The 20965-nt window shown below is 38.6% G+C and overlaps 1 protein-coding gene across 1 annotated transcript in view; it reads left to right on the forward strand.

The window, feature by feature from the left end:
• Positions 1–20965, forward strand: part of LOC150077470 (tetraspanin-9-like) — a 69507-nt gene that overhangs the window by 9902 nt on the left and 38640 nt on the right. Inside the window, exon 3 of the mRNA XM_090386287.1 lies at positions 10055–10246. Coding sequence (XP_090242413.1) covers positions 10055–10246 — 192 coding nt within the window. The remainder of the gene's footprint in view (positions 1–10054; positions 10247–20965) is intronic.

The following is a 20965-nucleotide window of genomic DNA, read 5'->3' on the forward strand; positions in this document are numbered from 1 at the left end:
AAAAAAAAAAAAAAAAGTAAGGTTCTTTGTCCCTGCAACTCGCTGTTGAAGTAATGTAAGTACAGTTTTTGAAATATAAAGTAATGCTCATCCCCAAACCACCAAGCCTAATCACTCCGTGCCATGTGATAGTGCTAACAAATCTTGCTTGCCAATATTCTTCTGGCTTGCAATTTGACAACAGCTCGGCAAAAACGTCCCCCTGGCTAACTAACAAAGTGTTTTGTCCGATGGAAATTTCATATACAAAAGCAACCCTCTTAGAACTGAAGAAGAAGAATTACTGGCTCCAGCCTGCCATTTTTAATAAACTCATTTTGTCCGCTATCATAAAATGCTCCAGAGGAAAAAAATCGGGAAAAAGAAGGAATCACAACTACTGCATTAAATCGAGTGCTTCGCGTGGCGATTATGCTCTAGCAATAAACTAAGGGATCTCGTTGCCTGGCTCAACAACAGCAAATGGAGAGGTCGAGGGTAAAAAAATACCTGTAAGAATTATGCACCGGAATCTGTATGCATATCAAACTAAAACTGTTAAGACTAATAACATTGCTGTGAACCATAGGAAGCAGAGGAAAATTATGCAAAAATTCAGGAAAACGTACCTAAGGGAAATCCAACAAAATAAGCCGCTTCTACAGGTTAAAACTCACTTGCAAAAGATCAGAAGTATTTGGAATAAAATTGCCACTCTGGAAACCATAACCCTGTCTAATTTCTATGATCTTATCCTATTCACGGAAACCTGGTTGGACTTCGTCTGAACAAGAAGATGTTATTATCCCCTCAATCACCAACTACAACGCTGCAGCGGCATCAAGAGCTACAAAAAAAGATGGTGGAACCACCATCTTCCCGAAGAACTCATTTGCGATAGTGTCAGAATCCAAATGCCCCTCATCTACTTTCAAGGCAATCACATCAGAACCAAACTGTTAAATAACTTTCTCGACATCATATTGGTCTACATACCTCCTAAGTCTTCCATGGAAAGATATTCTGAATTTGTAAACTGGACTATCACTAAAATCTGAAAAAACAACTCCATTATTATTGGAGGGAATTTTAATTTACCTCTACCATCTAGTGAGCTGTCTAAATTTGTAACATCGCAGTTTGAAAGCTTAAGTTTAAAGCCTTTAATTTCATCACTTACCAGAGGTAACAACACAGTCGACCAAATCTTCTCTAATGCCCACATGTTTTCTGAACTCCCACTCTCAATTGCATTTGAATCTGACCACGATCCAATTTCAAAACAATTGTCCTTTGATATCCCATCCCAGTGCCTCTACCCCTGGGACAGTTTAGTCAACTGGCCTACAGAATTGGCATATTCCTTCTTCTATATCTGGTTGACCTCAATCTCAAAAATTATGGTAAAAAAAATCACTGCTCCTTCTTTCCAATCAAACGTTTGGTGGACACTACAACTTAGACCTTCTGGTCTTCTTTTTCAATCAGGCCACAAATAACTTTTTCCTGCCAGAATGGGCTCACTACAAAATTTTCCCACTACCGAAATGTAAAAACATCAAAAGCAACAATGATATCAGACCTTTATCAGTCTCATCCTCTTTTGTTCCAGCAATTAACCACCCGCTGGCTAAAGGAAAATTTCCGCACATCTATTCTACATCTGTCTTTTCTTAATTTGAATTTATGCCCCCTTAGATTCGTAATCTGAACAAGTGGAAGGATCCCATCCGAATTCAGCGTGCTCAACTCATTCAAGGCCTTATATACCTCAATCAGATCACTGCCCAGGTGCCTAGTCTCCAGCCACTGCAATTTGCAGAACTTAAGCCTCTCTTGGTAAGAGGATCCCTTCATTCCCCTGACCAATCTTGTTGCCCTTCTCTGTACACGCTCAAGTAAATCTACATCCTTCCTAAAATGAGGCCTCCAGACCTGTACGCAGTACTCAAGCCGTGGCCTGACCATTGCCTTATACAGAGGGATAATCACCTCCTTTTCCCTGCTAGCAAAATTCCTATATATCATTGACAAAACCCCATGACCTGCCCTGGCAGCCTGTCTGCATTGCTCAGAAAACTTCATATCTGCCTGCACAATTACTCCCAGGTCTTTTTCATTTTCTACCACCTTAAGTGTAGTATCACACAGTTGGTACGTTTCTCTGGGGTTACTTCTACCCATATGTAGTACTTTGCATTTGTCAAGGTTAAACTTCAGTTGCCACTTCTTAGCCCATCTGCCCAAATTATCTAGATCCTGTTGCAGTAGCACACTGCCATTACTGTCATTAACAACCCTGCCAACCTTTGTATCATCTGCAAACTTCGACATTAAGCCTGATATACCTTCATCAATATCATTGATAAATATACAAAACAACAGTGGACCTAACACCGAACCCTGTGGGACTCCACTAATAACATTAGTCCAAGAAGAGCAGTACCCATTGATTACCACCCTCTGTCTTCTAGCACTTAACCATCCTTTTATCCATTGTAGCAACTTACCCTTAATACCATTCTGCTCCAATTTGTACAATAGTCTTCCATGCGCAACAGTGTCAGAAGCTTTCCTGAAATCCAAATATATGATATCAAAATTATTTTTCGCATCCAATTCCTTTCCTCCTTTTTTCTCCTTTCCTCCTTTGTATATTCCTTGTGCACACCATAAATAAGAGCCATAGGATTGGAAATTCTCGGTTTCTCTAGGTATTCCTGCCTCTTTCAAGGCCAGTGCATTTTCAATGTTAAACAACATCCTCATGATTTGTAGTTTCCATGAGTCCTTCTTTATTCCTCAAAAGATGAATGCCTTTCACTTTCACATTTTTATGGTCCTTCTTAAAAGTCTCAGTCACAAGATTTTTAACATCTTATCTAGAAGCCAAAGCAGAATCACACGATGGTCTAAGTATAATCAAATTTTTAGTGTCAATAACCCCTCAAGAGACAGATGAAGATGAGGGTTGTACCCAATCTCCAAGAGTCCTCTGTGTGCTTATCCAAGTATTCCTACGAGTATCAGAGCCCTCAGAGGCCTCAGAACCAGATTTGTTGCCTCACTACATCAGCAAAAGATCTCATATGGAGATCATAGGATACAAGGTGTCATTTGTTAATTTTTTATGTATGTTTTAATTTTATTAGTATAAGTATCAATTGATGTAAAAAAGCAAGCTTATAGCATCAGCCAAAAAACCACCTAGAATTTCTCATATCACTTATTTATTCCCTCCAATAGTTTGTCTAGTTATGCCATGATACGCTGCCCAGACACGATAGGAGGGAGTATATGATGAGAGCCTTGTCTATCAATTCGGCCCTGGAAAGATTGTGCAAGGCTCAAGGGGTAGAATTTTTTTCAGCCTGGACTGTACTTGTTAACAGGAGAGATTGCTTCTACAGGGATGGGATACACTTAAATAGAAAGGGTGCAAGAATATTTGCTGATGCTATCGAGGCAGTGTTAGGTGGGTCGGAAAACTGCTAGCTTGGGGGGAGACAAAGACCAATAGATTGACAGTAGCCACTGGCAGAGGTGAAAGAGATTCTTGCACTGCTTCTATTAGAATGAGCAGAAGCCTGAAAAACAAGATGCATGGTATTTCAGAGACTGCTGGGAGCCATTGCGGTACAAGTAAACACATGGGTTGTGTTAGGGTAGCTAAGAATAGAAACAGGTGCAGGTATACTTGCGTGTACACCAATGCTAGGAGTTTAGTAAATAAATTTGATGAATTTGAGGTATTGCTCAAAACATCAAAGGCAGATATTGTTGGGATATCAGAGACGTGGTGTCACACAGATATAAGGGATGCAGAACTGCAATTTGGGGAGTACAACGTCTACAGAAAGGATAGACAGGATAGGAAGGGGGGGAGGGGTTATGCTATTAGTTAAGAAACACATAAAAACTAAGGAAGTGAAGCCAGTCGACATCGTTGGACAGTGCAGTGTTGAGTCAGTTTGGTGTGACATAAGCATTGGGAGATCAAAATTGAGAGTAGGAGTGTGCTATAGGCCTAATGACTCTGATGAGTATAATAAGGAACTGTACAGGGAAATAGAGTGGGCCAGTAAATCAGAGAGTCTTATAATGGGAGATTTTAATTTCCCAGATATTGACTGGAATTTGGGGGCTGGTTACTCACACACTAGCAGGGCTTTTGTGGATTTATTGGATGATTGTTTTCTACATCAGCATGTTCGGGAGGCAACTAGAGGGAGTAATACTCTTGATTTGATTATCAGCAGTGATTCTTCATGCATTAAGAATCTGCAGATAAATGAACCACTAGGTGGCAGTGATCACAGTGTGCTGAAGTGGGATTTACTCAAAGAGGTAACTACCATTAGGGGTAAAGGGAAGGGTTATTGCTTCCGTAAAGGCGACTACGATGGACTGAGACAGTATTTAAATTCTATACAGTGGGACCAACTGATGATGTTACCAACAGCAAATTCAAAATGGGAAGCATTCAAAGAACTTATCTTGGAAGCTACTAGGCTTTACATACCAACTAAGAAATATTGTTCAAGGTTTAGGCCAAAATGGATGTCAGATGAACTAATGAGGCATATGGCAGAGAAGAAAAATGCATGGGATACTTACAAATTAACACATGACACAGAAGCCTATGATAGATACAAGTTGATATGCAACCAAGTTACAAAGGAGGTTAGGCAGGCGAAGGCAGATTACGAGAAATCCTTGGCAAGGGATGCAAAGAAAAACAGCAAAGAGTTCTTTACTTATGTAAACTCTAGAAGGAAGGGGATGAATCAGATTGGTCCACTTGATATTGATGGGTCAACTGTTGATGATCCTGCTCAGGTAGCTAACAAACTAAATGAATATTTTGCATCGACATTCACACATGAGGAGTTATTCAGCAAGGGGAATGCCAGAGGTGTATTCAACTCTAGCAGTAAGCTACAGAATCTTGAAATAACTGGGAGTAAAGTGGAGGAGAAACTGTTGAAGATAAACACAAGAAAGGCACCCGGGGTGGATGGGATCTATCCAGTTATATTAAAGGAGGCAGCAAAGGAAGTAAGCAAACCCTTAGCCATAATTATGAGAGCTTCCTTGGACTCAGGGGAGGTACCCATAGACTGGAAATGTGCAAATGTGACCCCAATTCACAAAGGAGGATCAAAGGCTGACACAAGTAATTATAGACCTGTGAGCTTAACTTCTGTTCCAGGAAAATTAATGGAGGCACTGGTTAAAGAAGCACTGCAGGATCATTTAGACAAGACTTCAGTTATAGCTCAGACACAGCATGGTTTTGTTAAGGGGAAGTCTTGCCTGACCAACTTGATTGGATACTATGATGCAGTCACAAAAGAACTGGATGCAGGGAATAACTTTGATATTATATACTTGGATCTTAGAAAGGCTTTTGATACTGTTGCACATGGAAGACTGCTACACAAATTGGAGCAGTGTGACATTGGAGGCAAATTGCTGCTATGGATAAAGGGGTGGTTGAGGGGGAGAAGACAGAGAGTGGTAATCAATGGACACTGCTCATCGTGGACTAATGTTATTAGTGGAGTCCCTCAGGGCTCAGTGTTGGGTCCATTATTGTTTTCTGTATTTATAAATGATATTGATGATGGTATATCAAGCTTAATGTCCAAGTTTGCAGATGATACAAAGGTTGGCAGGGTTGTCAAGGACACTACTGACACTATGCTGCTGCAACAGGATCTGGAAAGGTTGAGCAGATGGGCTGAGAGGTGGCAAATGAAGTTTAACATTGACAAATGTAAAGTACTACACATGGGAAACAGCAACCCCAGAGCAACGTATCAACTCTGTGGTACTACACTGACAGTGGTAGAGAATGAAAGGGACTTGGGGGTGATTGTGCAGGCAGATATGAAGTTCTCTGAGCAGTGCAGACGGGCTGCAAGAGTAGCTCATGGAGTATTGTCAATGATATACAGGAATTTTTCCAGCAGGGATAAGGAGGTGATTATTCCATTGTATAAGGCAATGGTCAGGCCACACCTAGAGTACTGTATACAGGTCTGGAGGCCTCATTTCAAGAAGGACGTAGAGCTGCTGGAACGAGTACAGAGAAGGGCAACGAGATTAGTGAATGGAACAAAGGGGTGCTCTTACGAAGAAAGGCTTAAGTTTTGCAAATTACAGTGTCTGGAGACTAGGCACCAGCGAGGTGATCTGATAGAGGTGTATAAAGCCTTGAATGGTTTAAGCATGCTCAATGCTGATGGGATTCTTCCTCTAGCTCAGAAAAATCACCTGAGAGGGCATAAATTCAAATTGAGGAAAGACAGATGTAGGATAGACGTGCGGAAATTTGCCTTTAGCCAGCGGGTGGTTGGTTGGTGGAACAGATTGCCATCCCTTGTGGTGGAGGTTGATAGCCTAAATAAGTTTAAGGCTCAGCTGGACAGGTATTTTGAACGAACAGAGGGGTGAAGTGGAAGTGGTTTTTTTTCTTTTTTTTTTTTTTTTTCTTTTTTTTTGGCTGATGCTGCATAAGCTTGCTTTCTTGCATCAAATGCCTCTACTAATGCTAATGCTAATGCTAATGCCATGAATTTATTCAATCTGCCCATTTCCACAGCACTAGATGGAACTTTGTTCCAACAATCAACTACCCAACATCTATCTAGTAACCATCCTTAATTATTTTAATTTATCCCCTCATGTGTGTAGTCTGAGCAAGAGGAAGGATGCCATCAGCAATGAGCTGATTTAATCCATTCAAAGCTCATTGCTCTTTTCTGCACCTGTTCCAACAGATCTGCATCCTTCATAAAATGAGGCCTCCAGACCTGTATGCAGTACTGCAGATGTGGCCTAACCATTGCCTTATACAATGAGATAATCATCTCCTTATCCCTGCTAGCAAAATTCTTGTATATCATTGACAAAACTCCATGAGCCATCCTAGTAGCCCATCTGCACTGTTCAGAGAACTTCATGTCTGATTGCACAATTACTCCCATGTTGCCTTTTTTACCTTTTTTCTCAATTACCTTTTTTTTCTACTACCCTGAGTGTACTACCACACTTTGATATGTTGCTCTGGGGGTTTGCTGCTATGCATATGCAGTATCTTGCATTTTTCAATGTTGAACTATGCCACTTCACTGATCATCTGCAAACTTTTTGCAAATCTTGTTGCAGTAGCATACCCTGATTACTGTTATTAATCATCTCTCTAACCTTCATATCATCTGAAAACTTAGCCATTAAGCCTGATATACCTTTATATAATTAATAAATATAAAAACAATGAGTCCAGCATTGAATCACGTGGGAGCTCCACTAATAACAGTGGTCCAAGAAGAGTGGTAACCATTGATAACCACCCTTTGTCTTCTCCTACCAAATCTGTCCCTTTATCCATAGCAGTAACTTGCTCATAATGCCACACTGCTCCAATTTGTACAGTAGTCTTTCGTGTGCAACAGTATCAAAAGCTTTCCTGAAATCCAAGTATATGATATCAGAATTATTTTCTGCATCCAGTTCCTTTGTTACTGCATCATTGTATCCAGTCAGATTTGTAAGACAATATTGTCCCTTTACAAATCCATGCTGTGATTGCAGTATGACTGCATTCCTGTCTAAGTGGTCCTGCATTTCTTCTTTAAATCAGTGACTCCATAATTTTCGATAGAGCAGTAATTGCAGACCTTCTCACAGGTCTGTAATTACTATAATTACTACAATTACTATAATTATTCATGTTACCCTTCGATTCCTCTTTGTGAATTAAGGATATGTTAGCAAATCTTCGGAATCATTCTAAGAATGCACAAACTATTTTGGTCATTCAAATAAAACGAAATGAATTATTGTTTATTAAAGTGTGCACACACACACACACACACACACACACACACACACACACACACACACACACACACACACACACACACACACACACACACACACACACACACACACACACACATCACAATGAATACAATCATTAACTGTATTTACCAATCACGTACCCTTGAGCCACAGTCCACATCAAATCTATGTGAATTCCTGCACTCATGCATTTAATCACTCAACTGTGTCAGGCCTAAAAATGTTCAGTTTATAATCTGCCACTACCACTAAGTCAGAGGAGTTTACAATTAATTATTTGACAATGCATACAATTATTAACCATGCTTAGCAGTCCAGTCATGGTTAAGTGGGCTGGTCCACTGAAATGCATGTGCTGTGCAGTCTTGTGCTCAAAAACTCAGCTACACTGGACCACAATTTTAGAATTATCACTACATGTTGAGATTTTTAAATTTTTGTTAGACATCTGTAAATGTAAAATGTACCATAATGAACATAGATCTTTAATTTAAAAAAATAATCAATTCATGACAATCATGCCATGAACCTCACTACGACACATCTCCCTTTCCCTCTCTCTTACACACACACACACACACACACACACACACACATACACACACACACACACACTGCCAACAAGGTTATCCAGAGGTCAGGTAGACAAATTCCACTCTTCTTTGTGATTAGGTGGCAATTTGCCTTCCCATAGTATAGGTTTTCAAACTGGGTTCTGTGAGAGCTTGTTCTGGTTCCATGAGATTTTTTTAGATAACAGTATTTTGATATGGATTTAAGAAATATCTAAGATTCAGAACTGTCTTGAGAAGCGGGCTTCCACAAAGGGATTCCAGAGGTTTTGAAAATGTTTCATTAATTTTTTTTCTAGTCATTTTTTAAAATTTGATTGTTATGTATCGCTGTTTCTAATTTATTGTTAATTAATACTATTTTTAAAGATATTGGGGGTTTAAAGAACCCCCAATATCTTTAAAAATATCTTTTAAAGTTTCAAGACTTCTGTTCTGTAGCATTCAGGTCTAATGATTGGACAGATCACCTTTAGCTATCTTTGCATTTTAGAAATTCATCATCCTTTCTCATCATTTCTAAATTACCTTTTTAAAGAATATAATGTACTTCCCTGTGGAAAGTGTTATTGTCTATAATAATGTAATTGAGGCCCAACTGTGCCCTGGAATAATGCTCAAGGATTTCTTTCATCTCTATATTGCTCAACAGCCAAGATGCCACCTTCAAAAACTTGAGGGTATGTGGTCATTAATGGTGATGCCTTCCCGCACCTTTATCCCCACTCACAGAAACTGTTCTTTTCTTCATATGTTGCAAGGCACATATTACATGTCACACTGTCTCCATTTGTAACACCCCCCCATCCTTGCAGATTACTGTTCAAGTTGAATCTTGATGCATCAGAGACCAGAACTCAACTACATTGTGTGAATGTTTCATTTGTACTGCTCTGTACTCCATGATAATGGATTTCTCTGAAGGATTGGATTAGAGAGATGCAAATTGCAGGTTTCCTAACATAAAGTCCACTTGTTTACAGTATCTCACAGTCTAAACAAGTATGAATTGCAGCTAGTGAGAGCTTCAGTGCAAATTGCAGGCATTTTTTTTGTTGCATTTGGCTGTTAAGAGCAGATATTGGTAATTTCTGAATGTTACTGTTGTCCATGGAAAGCTTTCACTTTGCCTGTGACTATACTTCCTGCCTGGAATTGTTTCCATAGTCTTGAGATCGTACTTTTTGAAACATTAATGAGCCTATCTACTTCCACATATATTGGGTCCATCATCACCACTATAATGGCTCTCCATCATTGACAGTCATCCAAATGGTATCACATTTCCATGTTGTTCAGACTTGTAAAAGAAAACACTATCAGATAGGGTTTTCTTGCTGAGCATGAATAAAATTGAAAAACACTGTTTAAATGTAATTCTAGCAGGGTGAAATTTACATATTGTAAGCTTTTATGTAAAATTTATGTACATGTTTATATATGGTGGGTTGTATGTTTCTTGAGATTTGCATTTTGTCTCAAACAGTGAAAGCATGCAACTTACTTAACTTTTGCACATGAGTGTATATTTCACATAGCATAATGATTGTTAAAAATGCACATATGGATGATAACAAATGTTCATTATATTTATTGTATGAGTGCTTTGTTTTTAGACATAACCTTCCTTTTAGGTTATAGGATGTGGAATATTAGGGGTTGGAATCTGGATGCATTTAGTGTATAAAGGCCATTCAAGTCTCCTCCATTCTTATCAGGTACTGAGTGCAGATAGCTTGGCTATTATTGCAGGATCTGTCACATTTTTAACTGCCTTTTGTGGTTGTTGTGGATCTTGGTTCCAGAATAAATGCCTGCTACGTACTGTAAGTGATTATTTAAAATAATAAATCATATTACAAGCTTTAAAGTTTACTATCATATTTTTTAATAAATTAAAAGCACATTTTTAAGATTCTAAACTTAATTTTTTCAACTTGTTGTGGGTGTTTTTATGAATGAACAGAAATGAAATTGACTTAATTTATGTTGATCTCAAAAAAGAGCTGTAGCCATGGTTTCAAAAGATGTTACTTGATATTTCTTAACACATCAGTTGAAGCTCCATCACTGAAAACAAATATTGAAATTGTGAGTTATAAAGAATTTAAAATTACTGTATATGTTAAATTATAGTGGAAAGCTCCAGAGAATCTCCACACTACCAGCATTAAATTAAAATAGCATATTTTTATAAAATTAATCCTTTACATATAGAGCAAATTTAAAATGCTATATTTCCAGGTGATTTGGAAAACTATAAAATTTTATTAATTTAGACTATAAGTTTATTATTGTCCTTTATTAATGAGCCTTGTATAAACTGGAACAGTGTGCTATTAATTGTTAAATTGCTTCAGTGGTTAAAAGGATGGTTAACTGAAGACAGTGGGTGTTATAAAAGTCAAATGGGGTCAAACAGGATTCATTGTTTAGTTCATTATTGTATCTGGTATTTATTAATGACATTGATGTGAGATTATAAAGAGTTTAATGCCAATTATACAATGCTTAGGAGAGTGATTAACAACAGTAACCTGGATGTGTTGCATCAAAGTGACCCAGATAAATTGTTCAGATGGACTGAAAAGTGGCAGTTAAAATACAATGCTAGTACTTGCAAGTCCTGAACAAAGAGAACAGCAATCCCAAATTAACCTGTTATTTAGAGCAGTGGTTCTCAACCTTTTATGTTTCACATACCCCCTAGAAATGTGTATGTAACTGGTGTACCCCTTGTATAGATTGATAAAACTATAGTTATAGTATAACAATGGGAATAAAATAAAACATATATATATATATATATATATCTGATAATTAAAATAAATATGATATTTAAAATAAAAACATCAGCCAGTAGTACGGCAATAATGCAGAGCGAAATGAAACGCAAAATAAGAGAATGGAGGGGTGGTTTGGTTCTTCGATATTTCTGCCTTTGCGATGATTTGTATGACAATTGAAATGCAGCGATTCCATGACCATTATTGGCCTCGTGGTCCTCTGTCGATATGGGGCATGATGGTCAGTCTATCATTTTGATATTTTAGTTTTTTGGTAGTTTCTTTAACCCTTTTTTGGTGATATTTCACGTCTTTTGGAACTGGTACCTTTGAGGGGGGTACCGCTAAATTATTTATAATTGGCATTATTTTAAATTTACATCATTTTATTAATTGGGTTTAATGACTTAATTGACTAAATTATACAGGAGATTATCGACTACCTTTTTGTCCTATTATCTTTACTTTCCCTTCCCTGTTTGTTTATTTTATATTATTTTGCGTTTCGTTTCGCTCTGCATTATTGCCGTACTACTGGCTGATGTTTTTATTTTAAATATCATATTTATTTTAATTATCAGATATAATTAGGCATCATGTGGAGGATGTGCATTTGCTGCCTCTAATGATAGCTACATAGCCATATTTATTTATTTTTATTGCTTTTGCCTAACTTTTACCTCACATAATATATATATATATATATATATATATATATATATATATATATCATTAAATTTTGTATTCATAAATTACATATATTGATAAACACAAAGAGTGACATAAACAATTTAACAAATCTTATAAAATTATAAACATTTTACTGGGTAATCAGTGAGATGGTTGCGCTTATTTACGCTTGCACGGTTCATCAATGGTTGGGGTTATCTTGCTAAGGTAGAGTCGCAAGTCATCTTCAACATCCAGCCTGTTCCTATATTTATTTTTTAAAGCAGTTAAAGATGAAAAACCAGTTTCACATAAATAATTTGTTGTGAAAAGTAACAAATATTTGACTGCAATTCTTGACAAAGTCGGATATTCCTTCTCCACTCCAGTCCAAATTTTAGTCAATGATTTTTTGGAATGAATGTTTTTTAAACTATTGTCACAAGATATCTCAATCAACTCTTCTTTATTAGACAATGGAAGCTTACATTTTTCCAAATCAAATGTGAAGGGGTCTCGAATCCATTCTTGCATTTCATCAGGGGGTGGAAAATACTGCCTTATAGGAGTTTTAAGAGTGCTTAAGTGAACGATTATTTGTTGTCTGATGTCTTCAATGTCTGCAATCGTTTGCTCATTTTCTTTAAGAAATGAATCTAGTTGCTGAAATTGGTCACAGCTGTTCTTTTTAATTCCGTTTCTCCAGAAAGAAATTTTTTTTACCATGGCCTCTGTTTTCTTCTCAACATAGAACACATCAATTTTTTTACCAATGATGAATTCCAAATATTATCCACTTTTTCAAAAAAATCAGCTAAATATGCTAACCATAGAAGCCATTCTAAGTCTTGTAGTCTCAAAGAAAGTCGAAACTCATGGTCCATGAAAAAAAGTCATACTTCATTGTGGAGTTCAAATAAACGGCAAATAATATTTCCTCATGAAAACCGACATACTTCTGTGTGAAGCAGCAATCTCTTATGCAGGCTACCCATTTCTTCACACATAATTGAAAAATGTTGAGTCTTCAATGGTCTGGCGCCTCCGTAGCCAGGTGGGCAAGAGCAACAGTGCATAGCACACACTTCTTGATTAGACCGGGATTCAAACCCGTGACCACCAAATATGGAGGATGCTAAAAGGTCAGGGAATGACCACTGCATATCCCCGGAGCAATATGGCCTTAGTTGCTAATGCTCCTAAAAACCAAACAACAACAACTCCAATGGTCGAGTTTTGATGAAATTAACCATTTGTACGCTTTCATCCAGAACTTTTTTCAAATCATCAGGGAGAAATTTAGTATCAGCACTTCACAGTGAAGACAACAACGAGTGAACTTACATTCTGGTGCAACTTGTTTTATATGACTTGTTGGTCCTGTGATATAACCACTCATTACTTTTGCTCCGTCAGTACATACAGAAATACAATTTTTCCATTCAAGGTTGTTTTCGGCAAAAAATGAATCAATCATATTTAAAATATCCTCACCCGTAGTAGAAGTTTTGAGAGGCTTGTAAAATAAAATAACTTCAAATATTGCATCCTGGAATTTTCTACGCACAAAAACAAGTAATTGAGCTAGCCCAGCTATGTCTGTCGACTCATCCACTTGTATGGCAAATCACGGGCTACATTGAATGGGTTGGTCCTTAATATTATATTACAGTGCATATCTTTAATTCTCCTGGAAACTGTGTTGTTTGACAAAGGAATGGTTCTGACAAAGTTTGCCTCTTTTTGACCGAACATACAAGAAACTATTTTTTCCACTGCTGGAAAAATGAGTGACTTGCCTATTGTGTGAGCCTTTCCAGCTTTGGCAATTTGAAGGCTTACATTGTAAGATGCTTTAAGTGCACTTTCATTTTCTTCTACACCAGGCCGACCTGGCTAGCCGGGTGGGTAAAGTGCCTGCCTGGCAACCCAAAGGTCGCGGGTTCGAATCCCGCCTTGGGCTTGGATCAAAGTACTGCAAAAAAAACCTTGGGAGGTGCATTATGGTCACAGAAGCCGATGCACCAACTACCAAAAAAAAAAAAAAAAAAAAAAGTTCTACACCAGAAAAATGCTTAATTATGGGTTTTCTACTACTCAAGTCTTCCAAAAGACGTTCAAAATAGCTTTAGGACTTATTTTTTAAATGCTCATGTTTTGTTTCAAAGTGTCGCCCTAAAGAGACGGTTTCATAGAATTTTGTGACAGGACTTCAGAGCAAACAATGCACTGTGGATTTGGTTCTACTAAATTTCCTGTCCATGTAAAGCCAAATTGTAAATATGATTCATGATATTTACGTTTTTTAATTTTTTTATCACTTGATTGTTTAACTTTTAAATTTTTTTAGTTACTGCTGAATCCACCTCTTTACTCACACGGGATGATGGTTGTTTACTCACCTCTGAATCCACCTCTTTACTCACATGGGAAGCAATCGACTCTGGCTCCACATTACTTTTATTCTTATTTATCCATGTTTCAGGGCACTTTAGAAACATGTTCATTTAACTTTACAGTAAACTAAGACTAAAAATAACTTTAAGCACAGCAAGTGAAATAAATCACAACAAATACATAGAGCAGTAAGAAGGCACATTCACTCACTTACAGTGGATGTTTTGACTGGGAGATCAGCTGTTCAGGTAGGTTCGGCTCTCAGGTAGGGAAGAGAAGGGAGAGAGGATTGACAAAAATGCACAGACATGAACTACAGTGCCGCACTTTGTCACTCAATTCTCAGAAATTAATCAGTAGCAGTGTTATTAACTTATAGACTTTGTTACTAGATCTAGCGACTTTTGAGCTCTCACGGCGTACCCCCATGGGGTACGCATATCCCACGTTGAGAACCACTGATTTAGAGAATTACTTGAGTAGTTGAACAGGGAAAAGATTTGTATAACTAAACATTGTGACAAACTCCTCTCAGCAGTGCAAACAGGCTGGCAGTATGGCACATGGGATTAGTATTAGTAGTGGCAAATGATGCAAGGAAGCAAGCTTATACAAAAAAATGTCCACCTCATCCATACATCCCCCTTAATAATTTGTCTAATTCTTCCTTAAATTTATTCAAATTGCCCCCTGTCGATCTTTGCACCATCTGTAAACTTGGAAGAAATTAGTATACTTAATATTGTTAATAAATATTGAAAACAGTTAGGGGCCCAGCAATGAACCCTTAGGGATATTGGGAATACTGTGTTCAATTATGGACGTATCATCTGAAGAAAGACATTGAGCATCTTGAAAGGGTCCAAAAACAGGCAACCGAAATGGTGAGATCGGCAGAAGGACAACCGTCTGGGCACATCTGTAGCCAGGTGGGCAGGAGCAGCAGTGATTGATTAGACCAGGGTTCGAGCCCGTGACCACCAAATACGGTGGATGTGGAAAGGTCAGGGAATAACCACCGCATATCCCCAGAGCATTAGCACTAGTATATGATGCAAGAAAGCAAGCTTATGCAGCATCAGCGAAAAAAAAAAAAAAAAAAAAAAACACGCTCCCATTTCACCCCTCCATTCGTTCCAAGTACCTGTCCAGCTCAGCCCTTAAATTTATTTAGGCTATCAACTTCCACAACAAAGGATGGAAGTCTGTTCCACCAACCAACCACCCGCTGGCTAAAGGCAAACTTCCGCACATCTATCCTACATCTGTCTTTCCTCAATCTGAATTTATGCCCTCTCAGGTGATTATTCTGAGCAAGAGGAAGAATCCCATCAGCATTGAGCATGCTCAAACCATTCAAGGCTTTATACACCTCTGTCAGATCACCTCGCTGGTGCCTAGTCTCCAGACACTGTAATTTGCAAAATTTAAGCCTTTCTTTGTAAGAGCATATCTTTGTTCCATTCACTAAACTTGTTGCCCTTCTCTGTACTCGTTCCAGCAGCTCTACATCCTTCTTGAAATGAGGCCTCCAGACCTGTATTCAGTACTCTAGGTGTGGTCTGACCATTGCCTTATACAAGGGAATAATCACCTCCTTATCCCTGCTAGAAAAATTCCTATATATCATTGACAATACACCATGAGCTACTCTTGCAGTCCGTCTGCACTGCTCAGAGAACTTCATATCTGCCTGCACAACCACCCCCAGGTCCCTTTCATTCTCTACCACTGTCAGTGTAGTACCACAAAGTTGATACATTGCTCTGGGGTTGCTGTTTCCCATATGTAGTACTTTACATTTGTCAATGTTAAACTTCATTTGCCACCTCTCAGCTCATCTGCTCAACCTTTCCAGATCCTATTGCAGCAGCATAGTGTCAGTAGAGTCCTTGACAACCATGCCAACCTTCGTATCGTCTGCAAACTTGGACATTAAGCTTGATATACCATCATCAATATCATTTATAAATACAGAAAACAATAATGGACCCAATACTGAACCCTGAGGGACTCCACTAATAACATTAGTCCATGATGAGCAGTGTCCATTGATTACCACTCTCTGTCTTCTTCCCCTCAACCACCCCTTTATCCATAGCAGCAATTTGCCTCCAGTGCCACACTGCTCCAATCTGTGCAGCAGTCGTCCATGTGCAACAGTATCAAAAGCCTCTCTATGATCCAAGTATATAATATCAAAGTTATTCCATGCATCCAGTTCTTTTGTGACTGCATCATAATATCCAATCAAATTGGTCAGCAAGACTTTCCCTTAACAAAACCATGCTGTGTCCGAGCTATAACTGAAGTCTTCTCTAGATGATCCTGCAGTGCTACTTTAACCAGTGCCTCCATTAATTTTCTGGGAACAGAAGTTAAACTCACAGGTCTATAATTACTTGTGTCAGCCTTTTATCCTCCTTTGTGAATTGGGGTCACATTTGCACATCTCTAGGCCATGGGTACTTCTCCTGAGTCCAAGGAAGCTCTCATAATTATGGCTAAGGGTTTGCTTACTTCCTTTGCTGCCTCCTTTAATATAACTGGATAGATCCCATCCACCCCCAGGTGCCTTTCTTGTGTTTATCTTCAACAATTTCTCCTCCACTTTACTCTCAGTTATTACAAAATTCTTTACATAATTCTCTACAAAATTCTCTACAGCGAGGGGAATGCCAGAGTTGAATACACCTCTGGCATTCCCCTCGCTGAATAACTCCTCATGTGTGAATGTCGATGAAAAATATTCATTTAGTTTGTTAGCTACCTGAGCAGGATAATCAACAGTTGACCCATCGATATCAAGTGGACCAATCTGATTCATCCCCTTCCTTCTAGAGTTTACATAAGTAAAGAACTCTTTGCTGTTTTTCTTTGCATCCTTTGCCAAAGATTTCTCATAATCTGCCTTCGCCTGCCTAACCTCCTTTATAACTTGGTTACAGATCAACTTGTATCTATCATAGGCTTTTGTGTCACGTGTTAATTTTTATGTATCCCATGCATTTTTCTTCTCTGCCATATGTCTCATTAGTTCATCTGACATCCATTTAGGCCTAAACCTTGAACAATATTTCTTAGTTGGTATGTAAAGCCCAGTAGCTTCCAAGATAAGTTCTTTGAATGCTTCCCATTTTGAATTTGCTGTTGGTAACATCATCAGTTGGTCCCACTGTATAGAATTTAAATACTGTCTCAGTCGCCTTTACGAAAGGAATAACCCTTCCCTTTACCCCTAATGGTAGTTACCTCTTTGAGTAAATCCCACTTCAGCACACTGTGATCACTGCCACCTAGTGGTTCATTTATCTGCAGATTCTTAATGCATGGAGAATCACTACTGATAATCACATCAAGAGTATTACTCCTTCTAGTTGCCTCCCGAACATGCTGATGTAGAAAACAATCATCCAATAAATCCACAAAAGCTTTGCTAGTGTGTGAGTGACCAGCCCCCAAATTCCAGTCAATATCTGGGAAATTAAAATCCTCCATTATAAGACTCTCTGATTTACTGGCCCACTCTATTTCCCTGTACAGTTTCTTATTATACTCATCAGAGTCATTAGGCCTATAGCACACTCCTACTCTCAATTTTGATCTCCCAATGCTTATGTCACACCAAACTGACTTGACACTGCACTGTCCAGCGATGTCGACTGGCTTCACTTCCTTGGATTTTATGTATTTCTTAACTAATAGCATAACCCCTCCTCCCTTTCTATCCTGTCTATCCTTTCTGTAGACATTGTACTCCCAAAATTCCAGTTCTGCATTCCTTATATCTGTGTGACACCACATCTCTGAAATCCCAACAATATCTGCCTTTGATGTTTTGAGCAATACCTCAAATTCATCAAATTTATTTACTAAACTCCTAGCATTGGTGTACACGCAAGTATACATGCACATGTTCTTTTTCTTAGCTACACTAACCACTAACACAACCCATGTGTTTACTTGTACCCCAATGATTCCCAACAGTCTCTGAAATATCCTGCATCTTATTTTCCAGGCTGCTGCTTATTACAATAGAAGCAGTGCAAGAATCACTTTCACCTCTGCCAGTGGCTTCTGTTAATCTATTAGTCCTTGTATCCCCCCAATCTAGCAGTTTTCCGACCCACCTAACACTGCCTCGATAGCATCAGCAAACATTCTTGCACCCTTTCTATTTAAGTGTATCCCATCCCTGTAGAAGCAGTCTCTCCTGTTAACAAGTACAGACCAGGCTGAAAAAAATTCTACCCCTTGAGCCTTGCACAATCTTTCCAGGGCCGAATTGATCGACAGGGCTCTCATCATATACTCCCTCCTATCGTGTCTGATCAGAATTGCAGACACTTTCAATTTCAACCCTAATTCACGGCTTTTTTTCAACAGTGACCTGTACTTGTTAAGTAATTCCGCCAGCCTCCTACTCTTAATATCATTAGTGCCAACGTGTTCAACTATATCACCTTTTGTGCCCTTAAAAGATGATATCCGCTCTACAACGTCATCAACCTTTGCCCCTGACAGACATACCCCGGTCCTGTTCCACCTATTCTTTTTACAAAGCATGTTTCCCGTTTTCCTGACAATAGAAACACCAACAACTACTAGTTCCTTTGGGACCAGCGCATTCTGCCTTGGGGGCTGCCGCTGTGTTGCGTGATGACCAAGTGCAAGCTATGGCATTGGTGTGGGCAGCTGAGTGCTTGATGGGGCCCTCAATTTTAATCCTTCGAGGGCGTCCACCCTATCCTTCAAGCTCTTATAAAGGCCATAACAACGCAGAGTTGTCGCCTGATTTCCTTACACTCCTTGCATCACGCACACACGACATCCCCCCATGGCAGTATCATGTCCCGTACCCGACTGCTCCACAAACATCAAGCAAGTAGTGCATTTTAAAAGGCTGTGATTCAAAGGGCAACTGCCCCCCTCAGTTCTCCCCTGAGCCACAGCACTCCCATTAGCTTGAGCCTTTTGCTTTGCTGCTCTGACCTGAGTCATGATTTCGATTTAATTTCAATAAAATTTCAATTTCAGTGCAAAATTAAAACTCTAAACTTGTATCCCACAGTTATAACGCTGTATTTATGTTTCAGTATTGAGTGTTATCTACGAAATCCCTTTATATAACTTCCATATCAAGTTAAGTATTAATTATTTATTTTTTACTAATTATTTGTGTTACGTAACCTAATTCGTTATATGTATAGTTAAAAGTACAATTTAATTGACAATGAAGTTCAACAAGATTAATTATCTGATTAATTGACAATATTATGTACTATACTATACTATATTAAGTTTATGCTATCTAGTTCGAGATATTTTGTATTGCGTAACAATGGCGGCAATTTACGAACGGTAAACACGTGGATTTGATACCCTTACCAATACTAATTAATACCTACAAAATCTCTATCTAAGTTACTTTAAACTAAGTATTGTAAATAGGAATATAAAGCTACTCTAGAAAATAAGTTAATATGCCAATTTAAGCTAATAAAATTAAGAAATTAAATCAGAAAAAACTTCTCTGTTCCAGGAGCGGCAAGAAGCTACGTCCGCACAGGCTATTCTCGTTCTCAAACTCCATTGATTAGATATCATTTATAAGACACCATGAGCTACTCTTGCAGCCCATCTGCACTGCTCAGAGAACTTCATATCTGCCTGCACAATTACCCCCAGGTCCTTTTCATTCTCTACCACTGTCAGTGTAGTATCACAGAGTTGATATGTTGCTCTGGGGTTGCTGTTTTCCATATGTAGTACATTACATTTGTCAATGTTAAACTTCATTTGCCGCCTCTCAGCCCATCTGCTTAACCTTTCCAGATCCTTTCCAGTAACATTAGTCTTCTCCTTAGGTGAAGCGTTACTTATTCGAAGTAGTGCAATATCATGGCAACTCATTGTGAAGGTATTCACAGTATGAGATATAACTTAAAACGATGCCACTTTATAAATATTCTGTTTATTCAGAAATGGCTGTGTATTAATGATGCTATTGCACTTAATATATACATAATCTAAATTTGCTCGCAGCTTGAGGCTTTAACTCTAAATGCATCTTAGTCTAAATACATCATACACCATCAGGCATCTCTTATATTGTGGAGTTATACTTCATAACTGTTTTCCTATCATTGCATCACTCGGGTACCTACCTACCCACCCGCCGAAGAAGGGCCAAATAGCCCTGGAGCTTGATGATGTCCGGAGTTTCCAAGAATAGGTAACAACAGCCTTCTCCACTGGGGAAGCGTTGCCTATTCGAAGAGTTTGAGTTTTTGAGTGGTGTGAGTTGAAGGAGTTACTGTCCCTTTCATTCTTCTACACCGTTTCTTTTCCTCTTCCACTCCTACTATTACTTTCCCTCTACCTTTTTGCTTTTCTAAGTCTAACAGGGACAAGTGGATAGTCGAGTTATTATCCCACACAATACAAAATAGCCCTGAAACGGTACCCGGGGAGCCTGATGATGTCTGGAGTTTCCAAGAATAGGTAACAACAATCTTCTCTACTAGGGAAGAGTTGCCTATTCGAGGAATATATGAGCTTTGAGTGTAAGTTGAAGGAGCTGAGTTTCCTCGAATAGGTAACAACAATCTTCTCTACTGGGGAAGCATTGCCCATTCGAGGAATATATGAGCTTTGAGTGTGAGTTGAAGGAGCAACTGTCCCTTTCTTCCT

The sequence above is a fragment of the Mastigoproctus giganteus genome, chromosome 12, assembly GCF_048544385.1.
Source record: "Mastigoproctus giganteus isolate SK-2022 chromosome 12, ASM4854438v1, whole genome shotgun sequence".
NCBI classification, from domain to species: domain Eukaryota; kingdom Metazoa; phylum Arthropoda; class Arachnida; order Uropygi; family Thelyphonidae; genus Mastigoproctus; species Mastigoproctus giganteus.